Genomic DNA, 21646 nt, shown 5'->3' with positions numbered 1-21646 from the left:
AGAATTCTCAGCTAAAACACACTTCCCTTTTTCTGTAAACAAATCCTAACAAAAATAAACTCTCTGTACCCTGTTAACCATTTCCTAACATAAAAATAAGGAGCTGCTTGGGTAGTTTAATAAGTCAATATAAAACTCCATGCTATCCTAAGCGCTGCCTCTCTCAAAGTGCTAACAAACTGCACAGTGATTCCTCTTTGAGGCTACATTCCCTGCTTCCCATGGTTCATATGGCAAACCTCAGCTCCAGCAGACCGAGCTCAAGCCTCCAGCCACGGTGGCTGAACCAGCCCAGCCCTGGCACCTCCCTGGGACACCCAGAGCCCTTCTGGGCAGGGCTGTGCTCCTGTGCTGCTCAGACCCACCCCAGCGCTGCAGGTACTTCACCTGGCCCCTGCAGAGATGTGGGCAGCAGCTGGGCTCAGAGCCTGTGGCAGAACAGGAGCAGATCGTTTTGCATAGTTTGGTTGAGTGGTGACTCTGTGAGTCCTGGGGAGATGCCCTATCGTGCTCCTGCTGCTCCCATTGCTGCCAGCTGGAGAAGGGACTCTCACAGCTTGCCTGTTCAGGACCTCTTTGGACTTGGTTTGGTTCAAATACTTGCTGGCTGTTAACTTTGGAGCCTGAATAGGAAATAGTGCAAATACAAGCTTAAGGAATAAAATAATAATAAAAAAACCCCCACATTTCCTCCACTGAACATTCAGTTAAAAAGACAAGAATCCTAAAATGAAACCCCAGCTTTGGGATATTTGAGATATTTGGCAAACTTGCACAAGATTCTTCACAATTGTCTTAAAGCAGAATATTTCACTTGGCACTAGATGCTTCAAATAATTTGCTAATGTGATTCTAACTAACACTGTTGTGGCTAATTGCAAATGACTTTGAAGGCAAGTCATGGAACACGGGACATCTCCCAGGCGTGATGGGACAAACACTCCCTGCAGCTATGTGCCCTCAGTGCTTTTCTTATCCAAGTTCAATTCAAAATGATTTTGCTTGCATGGAATGGTGTGAATTCATCCAGGGTGGTTTTTCTGGAAGGCGAACAGACAACAGTTATTTCTGAGGGTCAAAATACCTTTATTTGGCCATGCTGAGACAGATTAAGAGGCCAAAACAGAACTCAGTTTGATTCCTATTATGGGAGGCTGGCTGCAGTGCATTTTAAAACAACATTCATCTGAAGTGGCTGAGATGTTCAAGTTTGAAACTTCCTAAGTGCCAGGGCACCCTATTAATGCAGGGCCCCCCTGATACTGCAGTGACCTTCACCACATGGCAGCAGAGACACTCAGTCCTCATGGAGGCAACGCTGCATGCAAAGTTCCTTGGCCCACTTCAGAAAGAGCCTTAATTTCTCTCAATTCCTCTTCCCCAAAAAAAATCAGCAGAAGGGACATTCAGCAGCAAGTTGGTTTCAGAAAGCAGTGCACAAATGGCTTATTATTTTCACTAAGGATTAGGCACACTGCCTGCTCAGGCTTTGGGGAAATCCTACACACCTCCATCTCCAGGAGCCTGCGAAGTCTGGTCTCAGTCTTTCAGGCTCAGTGCTGGGAACTAGTCCTGACTAGAACCAAAGAGAGAAGAGTGCAGTCCTGGACCAGGGGCAGGGCTGCCTGCTGTCCTCGTTAGACCCCCAGGGCTCAGACCTGCCCCTCTCCCTGCTGTGCCCCTCAGCACACCAGCATCAAGGCAGGGGTGCTCACCTGAAGGTACAGTTGCACCAGGGGAGCCTTACCTGTTCATTTTATGGGATTGTTTCAAAGCAGGATCCACATTTAAAGCCATAAAGAGATGAATTCACAATGAAGCTAAGGAAACAAAGAAGTCCTACCTACAGACAGCTGCCATCACACACACACACCCCTTTCATACTCCATTAAAAAACAGCCTTATCTTTGCCCATGTGCTTATGTCTAATGTGATACTGGCCTCCCCAGAACTTCATGACACGGTTTCCAGTGATACAGATAGCACAGTCCAGGCTTAAACAGAACTGATGCATAATTATGCTTAAGCCGCTTTTGTCTCCCCACTCTGTGAGTTAATTACAGTTCTGTACATGAATAAAATGGGAAAACAACCTCCACTTTTTCTCCCATCAGCAAATTCATGTTCTGTGATGCGCAAGAAAAAGGATTTTTGTAACAACACTGCCTTCCCCTTCTGCCTTTGTCTGCAAGTGTAAATGTTACTGGAACTTAAAAGTTGCAATCTGTGTTACACAGATGGGACTGTGCTATGTTCATCTTTTTTACTGTGATGTTCATGTAGCAGTGACTATTGAAAGATGTTTGGAATGACTGCTGGCCATGATAGGATACTGCCTAAATTAGAATCAGGCTCCAAGTATCTTACTGCAATTAGATTATGTCATATGTCATAAACTTACTCATGGCCTGGGAAGGAGAGTGCAGGGGTACTTAATGTCTGTAGATACTCAATTAAAATGAGTGCATCAGACACACACTGGTCTGGCTTCTGCCTGCCTCACATCTAGCCCAGGCTAGCTCCTAAACCTTAAGAGAAAAGAAAAAGGAAAACACACACCATGCCCATACATACACCTGCTGGCTAATACGGTTACTTATCTATAATGTAAAAAGCCATGCAGTTTACACTTTGTTTGATACAGTTCAGGTTAAGTTAATGCTAGAAAAATAGAATTCAGAGGAAGGGGAGAAAGGTTTGTGTGTAATAAATGGCAATTTTGCTGCCTCTCGAAGGTTGCATTTCAAGCATAACTGCATTTCTCCATGCACTCTGAACGCTTCCCTTTTCGGGTATTGGCATGCTCGTGGCAAAAGCAACCAAACCGATTAATTAGGCACACAGTGAAAGATGACACATAAAAAAAAAAAAGATCAGTTATTTCCCTTCTGGAAATCCTTATTCAAAGCCTTGATGTCACAGCAATAAGCTAAGCATGAAAGGTTGCAGACTCCTTCCTTGCATGAGGGCAACGCCAGCTGTGCAATGCACACAGCTAGAAAGGCTCTTATGTATTATATATACAACTGTAATCCAGAATAAATAGTAGTCCTGACTCATAGGTGTATTTCAGCGTGGTTGTTGTTGGTTGTTATGGCTGGAGAATGCTTGCTTTTCATCCCTTCTGTCCCGCCCTTGGACACATCAATGAACAGCAGCCTGGGAGTCCACAGTGTCAGCAATATCCTTTTGTATTCCTTCCGAAAATTCTGGTTAAGAAGTCCATAGATCACAGCATTGAGGCAGCTGTTAAAATAGGCCATAAAATAGCTCAGGACAAAAAGCCATTCCGGAATATGTGGCTGCACTTTTGAAGGATTAATTGAAACAGCAAGGCCAATAAAGTTTAATGGTCCCCAGCACACAGCAAAAAGGACAAAAACCACAAACATAGTCAAGAAGTTTCGGATGTCAGCTGCCCTGAGTTTCTGCTTGCAGTCTTGTCTCACACGGTGTTTGACTTGAATCACCAGGATCCAGATGCGCAGGTAGCAGAAGGTCACGACGGAGAGCGGGACGATGAAGTGAACCACCACCACCGTGATGGTGTACGACGTGCTCACCGTCTGGGCAAAGGTGCACGAGTAAATCCGGGGGTCATACTGCAGGGAGCCAACAAAGAAGTTTGGCACAATTGCCACCACCGTGAGCGTCCAGGTGAGGCAGAGATAGCAGCAGGTGTTCTTCAGGTTGAAGAGCTTGTCGTACCGAAGGCTGTGGCAGATGTAGCAGTAGCGGTTGATGGCGATCGCCGTGATGTTGAAAATGGACCCGATGACACTCAAGCCCATCAGGAACCCACTTATCTGGCAGTGGACGTTTCCCATGGTCCATCCATTGTGGAAGATGGCACTTAAGATCAGGGGGTAAGGATAAACTGCAACAACGAGGTCTGCAACGGACAAGCTGACAACAAAGATGTTGCCTACAAAAAAGAAGAGACCGTGAGAGGTTAGTGTAGGTCCAGATGGACAACTTGCAATTCAAAACTCCTCTTTAGGCCTAAGTCCTCTGATGGGCTTCAATCTACTGTCCACTTGGAATGTGAAACCCTAGAAAAGAAGACTTTGCTCTACTAGTGACAGCAAGAGAGAGTAACTAGGCATGATTGACCTGCATGTTCCTTCTTAGGAACACTCTGCACTAGAAGTGTTACCTGTAACTTGGCTACAGCTGGGAGTCAGGTACCTGTGGTCCTCTAAGTTGTGTAGGAGGGAAGGATTTTGTTCTCCTTGTTAACCAGCCAGCTTGACTCTCTCTGACCATCATGGGCCAAAGGAGTGTGGTAGGCAGGTTATGTTTTCAGTGGTTTATTAATTTCATTGACAGCAATTGCACAGGAAAAGTCTCTTTTGTTCTCTTGCATGTAAGTAGGTATGCATTCACCAGAATTTCTGCACTGTTCATGTTAATGATTGTGTGTTCTTCAAGGAGCCATAGTGCAGGCAGCCTTGATGTGCTTATCTTATTTGGTGTATTTTCCTGTCTTTTTAATGTTAAAATTGTCCAGTTCAATATGGAAGGTCAGTCACTGCTTCGCTGTCTGGTCCTGGGCAGAGAATGTGATTAATAAGCTGCAGTCAGTCATCTCTGCAGAGTATGTGCTGCAGCTTGTTCATTTAGGCTCTACAACAGAAAGTTGAGAGTCTCAGAAAGTATAAAATAATTTAAACCTTATTGGACTGAAAATTCTGTATTGTGTGGGACAACACCTGACAGCTCCACTGTGAGGAGCAGCCTCCAATGACCCGGGTGACCAGTGACCTTCTAACAGCGCTTGCTGCTCATTTCATGAGTCTGGTGTATTTTCAGGGATGCAAAAAGCCTTTCTGTTCAGTTTGCCAGTCAGCATGGAGGACTGCATTAAGAAAAGGACCCCAAGGTCTTGTGGGAACTGGTGTAACTACAGGACTAGCTACAATGTGGAAAAGGACATCTGTCAATACTCAGCATTTCGATGACCACAGAGAATGTCATGTCAGCAGGAGCTCAATACTTCAGTTAGAGGACAGCACACTAGAGAAGACAGTTGGTTTTCCTAACTCTGCAACTTTTAGGTGTATCTGCAGCAGTGGGAAGAAAAATATTACTAGACAGCAGATACATATACACATAGAGAGAGTATATATAGAGAATATAGTTGTATGTAACACATTTGAGGTGTGAAGACCTGTGCCCCTATGTGATGCAGGCAACATCCCATCCAACTGATCACACCTACACCTCCTCCTCAAACCCTCATATCCTGCTGTCTAGGGGAGTAGATATCTATTTTAATATTACTAAAAAGAGGTATTTTTATGAAGTATCCCTGAAAGGACTCTCTTACACCTCGATTCAACCAGGTCACAGGCTTTAGCATTTGGAAAAAACATGCAAGGGCTGTTGGAAAGCATGGCTGCATTGGCATTGCAGTTGGGTCATGGCTGTGTTTGTGCCAACAAAAACTATCAGGACAAGTCAACAGCTCATATCAGGGCACTTCATGCTGACCAGAAAGCAGTCCAGACTGGAGAATAGCCCCTGGCAGTGTGCAGCTGAGGCAGCTGACACAGACTGTCACTTCAAAATAACTATTAGCAGAGGTCATGTGAAGTGCTAAAATCTTTTTAGAGAGAAATTTTACATACACAGGTTTACCACAGCACACAGCTTCTGCATCTGCTGGGCCTCAGTGCTGCTTTCTTGCTGATTTAATAACTTACTGAGAGCCTTTTAAAATGCAGTTACTGAACCTGGTCCTCCATATAATTAATTCCATTTATGCCCATTTTCATGGGCAGAACCAAATGTGGCCAGGCTTAGTGAGGCTGCAGGCACCCCAGAGAGGGAATGCTCTTCTGTAGCAAAACTTTTATTCACTCAATCAAAAACATGCAACAGAAGAACATGTATCACATGTTTTCTTCAGCAAAAAGAAAATGGGACCCCAGCACCAGAATTTCCTTTTCTAAAACAATTTTCAAGAGAGTGAAACAGAGACAGAGAGGTATCAGCAATCCAGTTTAGAGACTTCCAGAGGATACTGGAGACAGACTCCCTAACTGGACCACAACTCTCCCTCTTCACCAGACCTGTCCAACCTGGATACACGTTTATACACAAACAGCTAGAAAGCAAGTCTCTGCCTTTGCTGGGCATGAAAGAGACACATTCAACGTCCAGTTCTGAACCAGGCAGAGCAGAACAAAGCTGAATATTCCCTACTTAAAACACCACATCCATGGATTTAATCCAAAGCTTAGGAAAATCATAGGGAAAATTACTAGTCTCACTTTCCTGCCAGCTGCTGGAAGAAATAAGCAGTTTCTGTTGGTTTTTCTTAACCAACTTGAATATTTGAAAGTAAAAATATAAGGAAAAAAAATCTACAGAAATAATATTCACAGGATGAACTTCATAGTTTGGATTCAATCCAAGAGCACAGTATTGTGTGTATTATTTTGACACAACTTCATTGCAGGGAGAAAATGACATGGTTTTATCAAGAAAATCATCATCTCCTCCTCCACTCAGGGGACAAATCTGCCCTGCTCTTTACCTTCAGTGGTGCAGTCTCACCTCTCCTACCCACCAGGCCTATGGCCCAGGAGGGTGCTGGGTGCCTGTAAACACAGCCAGAAATATTCACTCAGCACTGCTCCACAGAAACAAGCCCATCTCCCAGTTATTGTGGCAATGTGCTCAACTTCATCCCTTTCTTCTGGTGAGGAGAAGGGGCAAGGCAGACCCATAAAACAGCCACTTGCAGGTCAGTCCTGGAAATCAGTGCATTTTTAATACTGAAAAGAGGGGGCACACTGCATGCCACCAAAGCAGAATATGCCCTTCAAAGCATGGGAACTGGCTGTTGGCTAATTATTAAAATAGGAGCAATCTGAGTTAAACATTGCTTTGGCCTTGCAGTCCCTGGTTTGCTGTGAGACCACCGTGTGCTGAGCCCTGCACCAACAGCTTGTGTCCTTCCCTCTGTAGGATGAGGTTGGACCCCCTTCCCAGAGACACTGCAGAATGGGAAGCCATCTAATATATGTGGCTTTTAGAAAAGGTAAAGAGCACTCTCCTGCCAATGATCCCCAGTACTGCTTTTTTTACATTTTCCCACTATAAAACAAAGGAGCCTGGCCCATAAATAATACCAGTAGGGCTTTATCTCCAATTTAAATTTATCTGCTTCTGCAACAATATTTTCAGATGTATCTTTTTCTCTTTGTTGGCATGTGACTATATTTCCTTATTAGCTTTCACATTTTCCATCCCTTTTTTAATTTCTACTTATTATAAACTGGCCCATGTGCCACTGTGCTCCATCCCCCAGTTACAGTCACACATGAAGAGGCAGGAATGGGGGAGAAAGGCAAGTGTAACACTGGTAATACAGACTTCTCCACATTTTCAGAGAAATTACAAATTCTTTTACATTACAGAAGCCCAACACAAAGCTACAGATTATAGAGGTACAACACATTGTTCAGAGTGTAATCCAAAATTGTTTAGGGAAAAAAAAGAACAACTCCAAGCAACCTGAAGCCCAGCTGCAGAGCAGATTACAGGCATGTGCAAGTGATGCAAAAGGGAATTTATTCCAGAACATCTCATGCCTTAGCACTTCTTTGAGTTCTCCCTCTGCTCCCATAAACCTATTTGTGCCCACTCCAGCAGTCTGCTCCTGCACTCCAGCAGTTGCCTGGCCTTACCTCTCATTCTGCCTGGATTATCCAACAACACGGGTTATCTGAGGACATACCAAGCCCTGGTTCTAGGAAATGTGGAAATACCTCAATGAATTCTGCAAATCAATAAACCACATACGCAAAAGTCTTTACTGGCAGGCTGCCCCAGCAGCACCTGACTCATCCAAACAGGTATCGTTCTACAGAGCCTAACTGAGCATCACTGTACAAACACCAGGGTCACTGGCACTGCCTGCCTCAAGAGGCTGTTGGAAATCCCCTGGTGCCCAAGCTCCTGCTGCACAGATCCAGCCTCTCCCTGTTTTTCCCACACAGCAGCTGTAGGCTGTCCTTTACAGGCTGTGGTTTAGCATATCCTGAATTGAGAACCAGAATTAAAAGTTGAGGGGGGAGAAGGAGATAAAATATTTTTCTGAAAGTTGTCACTTTTTGTACATCTCAAAATGTCCAAACATCCAAACCTCTTTGTTATTAGTATGAAGTTCTTCTACAGAAGTATTACAGACCTAAAAAACTGTTTCCTTCAGGTGAACAAGACAGAGATGCTCAATGCAACCTGAAGTCAGCACTGTTACCTGTACACCCAGTGCTGAAACTGAACTGTCCTGAGTGACAGGATTTGCACCAAAGCAGAAACACAGCTGTGAACCAACTTCTGCTCACCTGGAACAGTCTAGCTCCAAGTGAGCCTGCTGTCCCAGCTGCTGCTTCCTCCCCACTCTGTTCAGGGATTTGAGTTGTTCCCAAATGGACAGTGCCCAGCACAGCATTTTGAGGCAAACAAAACCACACACAACAGCTTCAGAGGCAGCAAGTGAGAAGCTGACCCACGGGCACAATGGATGAGTGCCATGGGGCTCACTGCATGACTGGTCACCTTGCTGTTCCAGCCTCTTCCCAGCAGTGAGATCAGACCCTGGTGTCTGTCCAGCTTCTGCCAGACTAACTGACAGCTGTAGAAAAGCAGGTCTAAAAACCTGTATTATAAAAATGTGCTAAGATACACAACAACAGAATTACAGAATCACAGAATGAGCTGGGTTGGAAAAGACCTTTAAGATCATCTATTCCAACCTATTACCTAATACCTCCTGGTGCTAGGAGGCACTGAGTGCCATGTCCAGTCTTTTTTTAAACACCTCCAGGGACGGTGACTCCACCACCTCCCTGGGCAGATGGTTCCAGCACACAATCACTCTTTCAGTGGAGAATTTCTTTCTGACATTTAACCTAAACCTCCCTTGGCACAGCTTAAGGCTCTGTCCTCTTGTTCTGTCAGTTGCTGCCTGGAGAAAGAGACCAACCACCCACCTGACTACAGCCATCTTTCAGGGAGTTGTAGAGAGTGATAAGGTCACCCCTGAGTCTCCTCTTCTCCAGGCTGAGCACCCCCAGCTCCCTCAGTGGTTCCTCTCAGGGTTTGTGTTCCCAGCCCCTCTCCAGCCTTGCTGCCTCCTCTGGACGTGCTCAGTGTCCCAAGGTCCTCCCCAAGCTGAGGGCCCAGAGCTGGACACAGCACTCGAGGTGTGCCCTCAGCAGGGCCAGGTACAGGGGCAGAATGACCTCCCTGCTCCTGCTGGCCACACCATTCCTGACACAGGCCAGGAGCCCTTGGTCTTTCTGGCCACCTGGGCACACTGCTAGCTCATGTTCAGTCTGCTGTCCAGCACACCCTTTTTACCCTTTTACCCAGGTCCCTTTTTACCTGGGCATTGTCCAGCCACCCTGTCCCCAGCCTGGAGCACTGCAGGGGTTGTTGTGGCCAAAGTGCAGGACTTGGCACTTGGACTTATTAAACTGCATGTTGTTGGACTTGGCCCATCCATCCAGCCTGCCCAGGGCCCTGTGCAGAGCCCTCCTACCCTCCAGCAGATTGACACATGCGCCCAGCTTGGTGCCATCTTCAAATTTACTGATGGTGGACTCAATCCCCTCATCCAGATCATCAATGAAGATATTAAACAAAATGCTGAAAGTTTATTGATGCAACTGGTATGTTTGCCTTGACTTCTTACTACTGTAATTATACTATAAACCACAGCTCATAATAAAGAGAATCTTAAATTTTATGTTTGTTCACTCAGGCTTTATAAAAAAATCAACAGACTCAGGTCTTCCAGATAAATGGGATTTAAGATGCACATCAGCCTCAGAGACATATATAAAATGAGGTTCAGTAAACAATTTAACAGGCCATGACTGTAAAGCAAGCCTCTGATGACCACTTACCATAATCTAATACTCTCTGTTTAACCTTCCAAAGCTTATGCTCACTGCAAAACAGAAACAAAATGGACTATTTGCTTCAAGCAAAAAAATAAAGTCATAAAAAGCTTTATTCAGCATGCAAGAAGACTCTTTATTAGCTGTGATGGCCTCTTTTTCCTGTTTGTTTTTACCTGCCACTTGCTGTGTGATTGCTTGTGTGTCACTAACATCCAGCCTGCAGATGTAAAGTGTGTGCTCAGTTCTGCTAAGTGGCAGTTCATAGGAAACGCTTTCAGATCAATTTTCTTCTTTTATGACATAAAGATACCACTGAGCATGTGCAATCATAGTGATCATGCAGTGCTGTAATTAAGTGGATGCTGTGGTCATGGGGGGGATGCTGAGCCTGCAGCCCTCACTCTGAGAAGCATTTCTTACATCACAAACTCTGAAGGGTCATTCCTGGGTACACAATATTTACCCCATCAAAGTGCATTAAGAACAATCCTTCCGTAGGGGAGTGGGACCATTGCACTGATCCTTACAAGCTCCTGGCTTCCACACCACACACAATGACACAGGAGAAATCCCAGACTGTTTTCATCTCTTTCCACCATTCTGATAAGCACTGATACACTGATGTACCCACATGACAGCCCAGCGTATACTTACCCACTTTGACAACTGAAAATGTTTGACAGGAGAGCACAAGTTAAAATCAGCAAAATTCTCACTGAGATCCAGGCAGAAAGAAAGAAAAAAAAAAAGAAAAAAAAAAGAAAAATATTTGTTGTTCAATTCGTTAATCCATAAATTTTAATTGAGGATTTTATTTGTATTGAGGGAGTATGTTCAAAGAGAGGAACAAACAAAAGAAAGGAAAAGGCATTCAATTAATTATCTGCTATCATTACTCCATTAGCATTCAGACAGGGATAAAGTGTGGTTTCCTGCAGTTAAACAGACAGTGCAGTTGGGCTGTCAGCTGCTCTCAAATCCTGACTGTGCTGCACAAAATGATACACAGGATAATAACAAAAAGGGCAGGAGGTATTGCCAACCCACAGCATTCTTAGCATATAAGATTAGACAATGTGGAAATATCCAATTTAAGGACATTATGAAACTCCTAAAAATGCATTAAACTCCAGAATAATTTAACTCCTGAAAACAGTCCTTTGAGATCCCTCAGCACAACCACAAAGCCAGAAAACAGCAGTATGCAATGGGCTACCAACTATTATCTGGTTTGCTGGTATCATTCCCTATGGGAAAACTGGGGGCACTTAGAGCTGCTCCTGCCTTGTGCCAGCCCTGCAGATGCACAGAGCAAGGCCAAGGCAGTCCACAAAGCAAACTCTCCTCCTCCTCTGCCTTGCTGTGACCAGGCACTTTGGCATAGCTTTGGCATCCCTGACTCCACGAGCCCTCTCATCAGTGCATCACTCCAGCTCTGAAAGCTGCCCTTCCCTCTGGACCTCTGAGAAATGAGGAGAAAAGCCTCAGAGATTTACTGGAGAAGAAAGGACCAGCCCTGTAGGGCTTCAATTACATTTGTTATGCACCATATATTATCATGGCTGATGGCTCAGAATTGTTTACATTGCCAGGTGAAGGACTGGATTTACTGGATTTTAAACTTTTAAGTCATGACTTTCTAATTGTCTTGCTGCCAAAACCATACTTGAGCTGTGCCTTCAGCCACTCTAACTGAATGCAGAAAAGGGCAATAGTTGGCAGTGTTCACACCCCAGAGATTCATAAGTTTCAATTGGCTAAGATCAGCCAGATTGACAGCCTTAGCTGAGCTCAAAAGTCTGTGGAAATGAGCTAGAAATTAGAGAACACCCTGTTAACATGATTTCATATCCTTCCTTATATCACTTACAATTACACTGGAAGCAATGTAAAGGGGAGGATTTTTCTTTTGCTGCTACACAAACGGTAGCTGGACATTCACTCTCATATGAATAAAAATTATTAAATTCTATCTTCTTCTGAACACCTAAAAAGCGGTCAGCCCTCTTTTGGTACCAATGCAGAGCAACTTCCCCATCTTCAGAATTTCAAATACTTTATAAATAAAAGGAAGTTTTTACACCATCCTAGGGAAACTGTATTTGGCAAGTTTCCAAATGTTGTTACCCATTAATCCTCACACATCCTGCTCACCTCAGGCACTCCTTCCTGAAAAGGTGATCTGAATATAATATAAAGAAAGGAAAAATTATATAAAGTTGACATTTTACCTACCTTCAACATTTTTCAAATTTCTAAAATAATTTAATGTTCATTTAAGTGTCTTTTAATGATTTCTTCCTGTGTTTTCCTGGAAGTTCTGACCCTTCGCATTAGGGAAAACCACAGTGCTGTAATTCTTATGGATTTCTATACTTAGCTTTTGCTAGCGGGATGTTATTCCTGAATGCAATTATGGCAACTGAATCTGCTAGTAATGGAGGAGGAGTAAGTGGTGGTCTTGATCCAGCTCCTAATAAACACAAAAAAAGTGCTAAAAAGTGCCCTTTCTGCTTATGAGCCCCAGATTTCTGTCCTTTCACTGTTATATCCACCAAACTCATCACCCGCAGTAACACTGTGAGACAGTGAGCCAATCCACACAAAATCCTGATTCCTTCTCAAATCAATTCCAAATGCCTGGACTAAAGACGGGCCTGGAAATCCTGCCTCCTTCACAGCACATCCCAGCAAGGCTGATGGAGAGCAAGTGTCAGAGCCAAGAGGGCCTTGGGGCCACGTTCCCTCCTTGGGGGCACGGAGTGAGAGGGAGCCCGAGCACCTCTGCCAGTGCCAGGTGATCTGCAGAGCCTGGGCTGCCGTGTCTGACTCTGCAAGGACAGCGTGGCTGGGGGCCACCTAACCCTAAGGCAGCTTCTTGTGGGACACAGGTGTCTCTGGGAAGAGTCTACACAAAACTCCACACAGCCAGAGGTCAGTCCAGGTACCCACAGCAGCACCTGATACCCTGGATACCAGTGCCACCCCCTGAATTCCAGCTGTTTGCCCTCCTTTTCTGCCTGAAACCCCTGCTGAGTGGCACTAGGTTATGTAGAGCAGCTGCCCCATCCACGTCCAGGCTGTGTACGAAGCACAGGCCACTGCCCTTATGTTTGCCCTCCCACACTGGCCACATGGGCTCAGGGATGAGCTCTACCAGCCCACGTTAACTCCACGCCATTATTCATCACCTGGTTTGTAAAGTGCTCTCAAAGAGGAAAGACCCTGTATAAACACAAATATGAATTATTGCCAGCATCCACTGAAATGACAAACCAACATCCATCCTCTGCCAGTCCTAGCAGCTGTACCACCAGAATTTGCCATCTGTTACTATTCTAGAAAAAAAAATCTGCCAACTCAGGCTTAATATCCTTAATAATGCTCTTTTGCTATTGGTGTTGGTCAAAGTGTGCTCCCAGAAAGGAGCTGTGTGCAAGCAACCAACTCCTAGGCAGCTGTCAGGCAGAGCACACAGTCAGATATGAACACAGAGCTCATTTTAGTGATAAAAATCTTGTCTGACTGCCCTGGAGAGCCCTGCTGAACCACCACAGCTGAGCCTGGGAGCTGCTCCTCCTTGTGCCTCACCAGCAGTTTGTTGACTAAACCTTAGTGCCAGCACCAGTCACTACAACCATGGACATGCATTGCAAAGGAGCAGATGCCACAATTAACAACTTGTCTTGACATACCAGGGATGATTCTCTCTCCAGTCCCAGCTCTTCCTTCTTAGCTGGGGAGAATGGGAGGTGGTTTTTTTTCCCCTACAATTCTTTTGAATTGCATATGGAAATAATGAAGCCACTAAAGAAACAGTCACCATACAAAAATGTTTCCATTGATGAAGACCATTCAGTGTTTAACTCATTCTGAACCAATTCTAGGTTTCCTGAATGAAGGCTTGGGTGTTAGGGCAAGTAGCAGGGTAATGATCACCTGCGCTCCTGCACAGCATTTGCCACTAGACTTATGAAAAAGAAACATAATTTGGATCCAAATTATCTCCAAGGTGATAGCCCAGTTGTAGGCTACAGCACAGACGAGGTATGCCATACAATGCTGTGCCCCAAATGATTGGCTTTCTTCAGAAGACCTTAACATATTTAAAAAAAAAAAAAACAACAAAACAAAACAAAAAAACAACACCCCATGGGCTAGATTTTGATAATAGAATTCCCTAGAGCCCATTTTTTTTCCTGTGGCCTCACACTGAACCTGGCATGAAGCAGGTACAGCCACAGTACATACAAGCAGTGGAGGTGAGGCTGGAAGAGAAATTATGCCATGAGGGACACGAAAGCAGCATGACCAGGGGCAATGGAAAGGGCTGAGATACCTGAAGAACTGCTCATCCAGCTTTCACAATCTGCTAGAAGAGGCCCTACAAAATGGACAGGCAAAGAAAGAATCCCAAGATGTCATGGCTTCATCAAGACTGTGTGAACTGTGAGAGACACAGTGAATGCAAGTAGGAGAAAAGAAAGTAAAAGAAAATCTGTTCTGGACCTCCTGGTTCATTCATAACTATTTACTAATCCCACAGGAAATGGAGAGTTACTTTCACCTGGAAACACTTTAGGGACTCTGATACAATTACACAGGCAAAAGTCCAATGCAAACAGTTAAAGTTGGTTCAGTAAGAATATAATGATACTGGAAAATAAAAAAACTCTCATGCCCTCATTTTCCCAGAAAGGAGTCCAAAAACATTGTTTCCCAGAACATCAGCAAAAGTTTCACTCCAGATATTCCACAGGGTTTACAGACCTCATGTCAAGCCTGGGTACAGGATGAACAAGAAGAAACGATCAATGATATGAGAAACTTGGACTAGGGAGTCCCAAATGTATTGCTGGATGGCATCTGCTACTGTTCTTTTCCTCATGACTTACAAAACACTGAGGTGCCATGTGTGGGTCTATAAAAGGGGAAAAGATGGTTTTGCAGTAAAGTCCAGAGTAAATGAGTTCCAGCATGAGCATGTGTGAACAAATGGCTCAAGTGGGTGTGCTCCAACACTGATCTCAATGGGAGTCTAGTGGTGGATAATGTCCAAGTGGCTTGAAGGCAAATAAGACTCCATGGGACAGTGACACCTAAATTACTGAAGGCAGTAAGCAGTCAGACTCACAGGCAGCAATACACACATTCAAGGGCAGACCTCACACCTGTGGATGATACTTGAAGAGGCTGGCAGACACTTTGCTACCAACAGCTTCCAGTAGAAGAGCACTGCTGGATTCTGCTCTTAAAAACTATGTTTTGCCCGCAGCAAAAAAAAAAAAAAAAAAGCTCCAGAAAGAATAAAAGATGCTGTAAAAGAGACCATCCACATTAGGCAAAGAAACTCTGACGTATTTAGCTAAATTGCCTAATCCTGGAATACCCCTGAGTCCTACTCTCTAATCTGTAGTGATAAGGGTAGGCCTACTTTTAGAGTTGTACAACCACCATCAATTGATGATGCTTTCAGTGTCCCCTTAAAAATTTCCCCCTCCTTTCACTTTTTCTCCCTAACGAAATTTCTCAGCAAGAAATAAATCACAGACATTTCTTCTCTCTGAAACTACTTAGCATCCACATCCACACCTCCATACTTCAAAGTGGTAATGTGTTCACTTGAGCCTCATGATTCCCACCAGGAAGTCAGGAGGATGCAGCCCTTTAATGCTAACCCTGAGTGACCTTTCAAGCTAGTTGGAGGTTGGTAAAGGGGACTCTGCTCTCCACCTCCATGTTTGTGCAGCCAAGGGTGTGACTACAAAATCCATCAGCAACAACAGAGCTGGAGGGACCCTGGGAGGTCAACTGAACATCCCCCTCACCCACAGTTCTTAAAAACTGCTAAAAGGAGGAGGCTTTCTTCGCTTGAGACAGGCTGCCTAGGTAAATGGTGGAATCACCATCCCTTCAAGTGTTCCAAAAGCGGGAGGATGTAGCACTGGGGGATATAGCTCAGTGGAGAACATGGCAGTGCTGGGCTAATGGTTGGACTTGATGACCTTAGAGTTCTTTCCCAACCTTAATGAAGCTATGATTCTATGATTTCTATAAATACATTGCCCTTACTCAAATCCAAGCTACACCTTCCACTCTACTTGCTACCATAAAAAATGCTTTAGGCATGTGCTGGTTGAGTAAACTCAGAAACAAAGAAATAACTCAGCACCTTCAGTCAGTGTGAGATTCCTCCTCTGGCAGGGGCAAAATAGAGGAAAAAGCTATAAGTTTTCACACTGAAGTGTTGGAATTTCTATCAGTTTTAGAGGTCATGCTTTCCTTTGCCACCCTCTCCAAAGACAAGAGAAATGGTCAAGTTTGTGAAATTTCTAAAAGAAAAGCCATCTATCAGTCTGCGCAATTTCTGAAAAGTCCTCTTCTCCACTCCTATATTGCTTTATCTAACAGCATTTTTTGAAGGGCTGTCATTCATTAAGCACAAGATATTAATTCCTGCCTTCAAGTCTCTTCAGAGCCATTTATGACCCTCCATTTCCTCTCCTTAGGATTCCCTGCTACTTTTCATTTAATTGCTGAAACCCCATGTTGTTATCTGTCCCCAATACAGTAATTTTGTTTATGAACTAACTCCAAAGTAAGAGAAGTTTTAAGGATTAAATGAAGCGTGGGCTTAATACAGAGTCTTCTAGGGAGAAGTATTTGTAACAAATACCAATGCCATACATTCACCATGAAATCTTTACATATCATTAAAGATACTTTTCTAAGTGGGGGTTGATTTGGCAGGGTTAGAAAGGATGAGAGTTTCCAGTCCTCAGCAGCAGTGTAACACAGACATATCCAGGCAGGGAATGGAAACTCACAGCATGCTTCCCACCTCCTCCTCCAAAGGGAACCCCAAAAGCACACAAACACAGAGAGGACAGGGAGACATAAGGCAAGGTTAGTGTGCATTACAAAGAGCTTCACAGAAATTCCATCCAAAAATTTGCTTGGCATGTTTCTGGCAATGGATGAGAGCTTTGCACATGAATGAGTGGAGTCCAGCAAACAGTCTCTGCTTCCCAAGCAGAGCTGGCAGCATGCAAGGATATGGTGTGTATTTCCCTGTCAGGCATGGGAGCACACCAGTGTTGGTTGTACATGCATTTAGGGAGCCCAAGAAACATCTTGAGAGTATGGGAGTCACCTTCAGCCCAGCAGAAGGTACAACAGCCACATGAAATGTCCAACACTGAAATAGCTCAGCTGAGCTCTGTGCGTACTCTAAGGAATCAGGGGGTTATCTGTAACGTCAGAGCTAGCAGAACCAGGATTTGCAGCTTCAATAACAGATTTACACAAAATAGCAGAGCCCAGCTCTTGCAGCAAACTCTCCATTCTGGACCACCCAAGAGCCTCCCCAGGGCCACGCCGTGCCCAGGCCATCACGTCACCCAGCCCTGGCTGTCACATCTCCCTCCTCTGGGGCAGAGGAGGATGAGCCCCAAGGAGCGTGGGCCGTGTCTGCTGATTCAGCAGATCTCACAGCCCTCATCTGGGAGCACAGAGCACAAACACAGAGTGTTTACTGCACTGCAGTGAAAAACAAACCTCCCATGACTGCCAGAAGTCAGTGTCTTGGCACTGAGAGCACAGGGCGTGGAGTTTAACTGCTAATTAGGACAGGACAGCAGCAAGGGGGAGAACAGGGGAAGAGACTGGCTTTGGCTCCCTCAGGAGTTGAAAGGCTTTCCCAAATTCAGCCATATAACACATCCTCTAAAAGGAGAGCAATGGCTTCTTCTATGCTAGCAACAAAGCAAAGTCTCTCATGCCAGCACTGCCTTCTGATACTAGCTGTCCTTTTATCATCTATTCAGGAATAAAACTCTCACAAGGCAGAGTTATATCAAATGACAAATAACAGCTGTAGGGAAAAGAAAAAAAGTGTTGCACTTCATTAGAACTCTGTATGACTCTGACAACCAGAAACACACTGCCTAAGTGGCAAACACAGCCAAAAAGACAAGAGAGATCTCACAGCAGCTGTTAAACCAAATGGGAACTTGTTAAAATTAAGGGCCATTTCCCCTCTTTCATATTTAGTCTCAAAACATCATGTAAAGAAATTCAACCTCTTACAAAGACAGACTGAGTCATTATCGCAGAGGAGATGCAACACCCTTGCAAAGTTTTCAGTTTAAAAGGAAGCAGTTAATACCCAAGCAGTTCCTAAAACCCTATGAATATGTTAATCTGGTATCAGCTTAAGCCCTCCAATATTAAAGTAATAAATCTTACCAGACTGAATTTTACTGCTGTTCACTTGGTATTACAATATTCCATTACGACATGGCAGTATTCAACATGGAGGATGCTGATGGTAGAACAAACCACACATTTCCTTCTTCCCAGAGAGGTCAAGGCCACTCCTGTCACCACCTTTCAGCACTCCCAAATTCGCTATGCCACCAGGCACTGGTGACTACACCATGAAAGCAGCTGGGATTGCTGGGGGAACAGGACTGTATTAAGTCACACCTGGAGTTGATTTTGTAGAGGTACCACAGAAACCACAGGGAAATACTTGGGACTAAAAGGTACCCTGCAAGCCAAGCTGTACATTTTGCTAGAAGGATGCTGATTTCCAGAGGGGATGGGATGATTTTGCTTTTATCAAAAGGCTCCTAATAAACACTGACAAACCAAACAAATTAAGTACATAACCAACAGCCAGTTCCAGATTACCCCACAGCAGGAGAGTGCAGTGCTGACACGTTTTGTTCTCTATTTCTTCAGAGGACAGAAGGTGACTGCACTGTGTAATTCTGCATTTAATTAGTAAGAGCTAGTCTTATACTGGAGAACTGAATATAAGGACAAATGAGAGACACATCCTTGTTCCAAGCAAGGACTTTTCCAGTCAATCGCCGTGCAGCATGAGCAAACCGCTGCCTCTGCATGTTCCAGCTTCCTGCTCTGCCAGCAAAGATCTGCCTCCAGTGGATTCACTGCTATCTGTGAGCACGAGGATGTCATTGACTGGGAGGCAGAACAGAAATTGAAACATTTCCAGCATGCTCACCCTGTGGCTCTGGGGAGTCCTCCCTCACTGAGCACTTGGCACAGCTCTGTGCACAGCGGGCTCAGGGGCTGTGACAGCAACAACAACCAAAGAAATGGGGTATAACTGGCAGGAGCACATCCCTGTTCACCAGTCCTGGAGCTCCCCACAATCCCCCACACTGGGATGAGCTTAGATGAGAAATGCTGAATGTAGCACATGCAACTTTAAATTCCATAGGCAACACTCTTCCCACAACTCCATGGAGTCATTCCCCCACCATGGTACCTGAGGAACATTTCCTGTTGAGAGGATAATGCTGACTTCAAGTGAAACTAACTCACCTTCAGTGTATCAGGTTAGAAGATGAAAACTCATTTTGGGAAGAAGTTATTAGCAGAAGTCTCCTCTAAGCCAGTATTTTCCCCTAAATCCCTAATGGCTTCAGTGACACCAGCAAAGGCAGGGATAATAGCTGGCATACATGTTTCTTGGAAGAATTTGAAAAATTTAATGCCAGGGAATTAGAAAAGAATCCTCAAAAGATGGACATGTTAGAAGTATTCCAAAGGTGAAAAAAGTCTCCATCAGTGGTTAGACTTCAAGTGACACCAGAACCTCTGTCTATGAGGAATCTCCAATCCTCTGTCATAGGAAACTCAAATGAGGAAAACAAAGGCTGCCAAGACAACCCCAAGCAAGCACACCCTGGAGCCTGGAACAGGAATCCTGAAAGGAAACCCAGAGCTGGCACTGAATAATGATGAACACAAAAATGCACAATTGATAGAGGCAACTTCTACTACCGGCATGTTCTGCAGCAGCCTACAACAATGATTAGGATTGCACAGTCCCAGAAATCAGTTTTCAAAGAACTGGTACATTCACAGAAGAAGAAAAAGTTGCCATAAAAAAATAAAACTAAACAAAATCTGCTTTAAAAAATTTTAAGAGGGCAGTAAACCTAGTTTTATGCAGAGCAACCACCAGGTAATGCTGCAATACAGCAGTGAAAAGTTACCTAAACTGTCACCTAAGGAGAAAAAAAAAAAGACAGACAAAGAGGCTGAAATGGTGTTAGCCAACACAGATAAATTGGTCGACTAATGGATTTGATGCTGACTTAATCTCCTTTTTGGCAGTGCCCTGAAAAGCCTGCTTTTTTGCCTTTCCTTACCTAAATGAAATTAACCTATTCCAGAAAATTAAGAACAATTTATCAAGTCACTGAAGACAGACTGCTTGTTGGATCTGGATCTGTATTATTCCATCCAAAACACAAGATAAACTTTGCAATTCAGAAAACCCTGAAAATGGAAGGATTGGTGAAGTGTGGCATCTGGAGTGCCACTGCTCTTTCCTCACACACTTCCTGGCACACGCCAGCACACAGGTTGTACAAATAACCTTCTGTTTGGAACAAGAGTGTTTGGCTCCTGCTACAACACAATTTGTTATTCATCACCTCAGAAAATTTAATTTCCAGTGCATCAAACAAGAAGAAATTTGGGAGCAGAATATTTCACTGTGACTTCAAGCTCTTTTATTATAATTATAAAACTGAAGTGTTGGGTTGGTGCTTTTTTCAAGAAAGTTTTACATGAAAATCTTAATTTCTGAAGATGTCAAAACCACTATTTTGTTCTTCCTCACAACACAAAAAAATGTTTTCTGCAAAAAAGAATCTAGGAAATTGATTACATAATTTTTCACCAACAAAGGTTTCTTCTGTAAAACATTATCATCTTGCACTCATTTGAGGACCTGCAGGGCTGCCATTGCTCACTCCCTGAAAGAAAACACAGAAACAAATCTGCATCTCAGCATTTCAGAAACATCATTGGTTTGAAAGCCAGCAGGGAAAAACCTAAGAGTAAGAATTAAAGGCCATATTTTCTTCTAGTATTACCTGGTCACATTCTAAAATGAAGGCTGACAAAGAAAATTTGGCTGAAGGAGCTGCTGGAGCCAGAATGCTCCATCACAAAGGAAATCCCCTCAGGGAAAGCCCAGCTTGGCACATCATTCCTCTCAACCTTTGAGCTCTGCCTGCAGGATGCAATAAAGATACAATTATCAGTAAAACCTTTAATGGTAATTTTTAACTTGGGACATGAAGTAGGGCAGGAGGAAACATGCTCAAGAATTTCAAAAAGGGTTCAATTAAAAGGGTTTTAAGTGAGAAAAAGGCTGATGAGAACACATAGGTTGCACTATATGCCTACATCAATACAACTCAGTGAAATTCCCACCCTCCTGCAAGACTCAGAGATGTGACTGCAAGGCCTGGCATCACCCTTGAAAGCAGTGGGAGCTCATGGGCAGTGTCCCCTCCCTTCTGTAGTGCCTGCTTGCTGCAGCCAGCAGGACAGCTCCCTCTCTGACGAGAGGCTGCATTCAATGAGTAGAGAAAAATCAGGAATAAGAGCAGAACGAGCAGGACGCTGCTTAAAACTGCTGCTAGTTCACTTTAAACTCATAAGTCACCCTCAGATTCATTCTGGGGTGGATGTGACAGCAGAAGGAAAATGACAGCCCCTGCCAACTCCCTCTGTTGTTTTCATACAGGATTGGGCTGAAGGCAGACAAAGCCCAGGAGAGAGGTTGTGAGGGAGGAAGGGGATCAGGATGGATGGAATGCTGGGGCAGTCAGGAGGTGTGGGCACTGCACACTCTCTCTAGAGACCCAAAAAGTACAGTTGTCTTCAACTTTTGA

At 44.2% G+C, this 21646-nt stretch overlaps 1 protein-coding gene across 1 annotated transcript in view; it reads right to left on the bottom strand.

The window, feature by feature from the left end:
* Positions 1-373: 373 nt before the first annotated feature.
* Positions 374-21646, bottom strand: part of GPR50 (G protein-coupled receptor 50) — a 43037-nt gene continuing 21764 nt past the window's right edge. Inside the window, exon 2 of the mRNA XM_054289618.1 lies at positions 374-3925. Coding sequence (XP_054145593.1) covers positions 3057-3925 — 869 coding nt within the window. The 3' untranslated portion in view covers positions 374-3056. The remainder of the gene's footprint in view (positions 3926-21646) is intronic.

The sequence above is a fragment of the Melozone crissalis genome, unplaced genomic scaffold (genome assembly GCF_028551555.1).
Source record: "Melozone crissalis strain CALT ecotype California unplaced genomic scaffold, PUWL_Pcris_2 ptg000068l_1, whole genome shotgun sequence".
Lineage (NCBI taxonomy): Eukaryota > Metazoa > Chordata > Aves > Passeriformes > Passerellidae > Melozone > Melozone crissalis.
The sequence above is the reverse complement of the archived record's forward strand: the minus strand, read 5'-3'. Positions and strand labels throughout refer to the sequence as shown.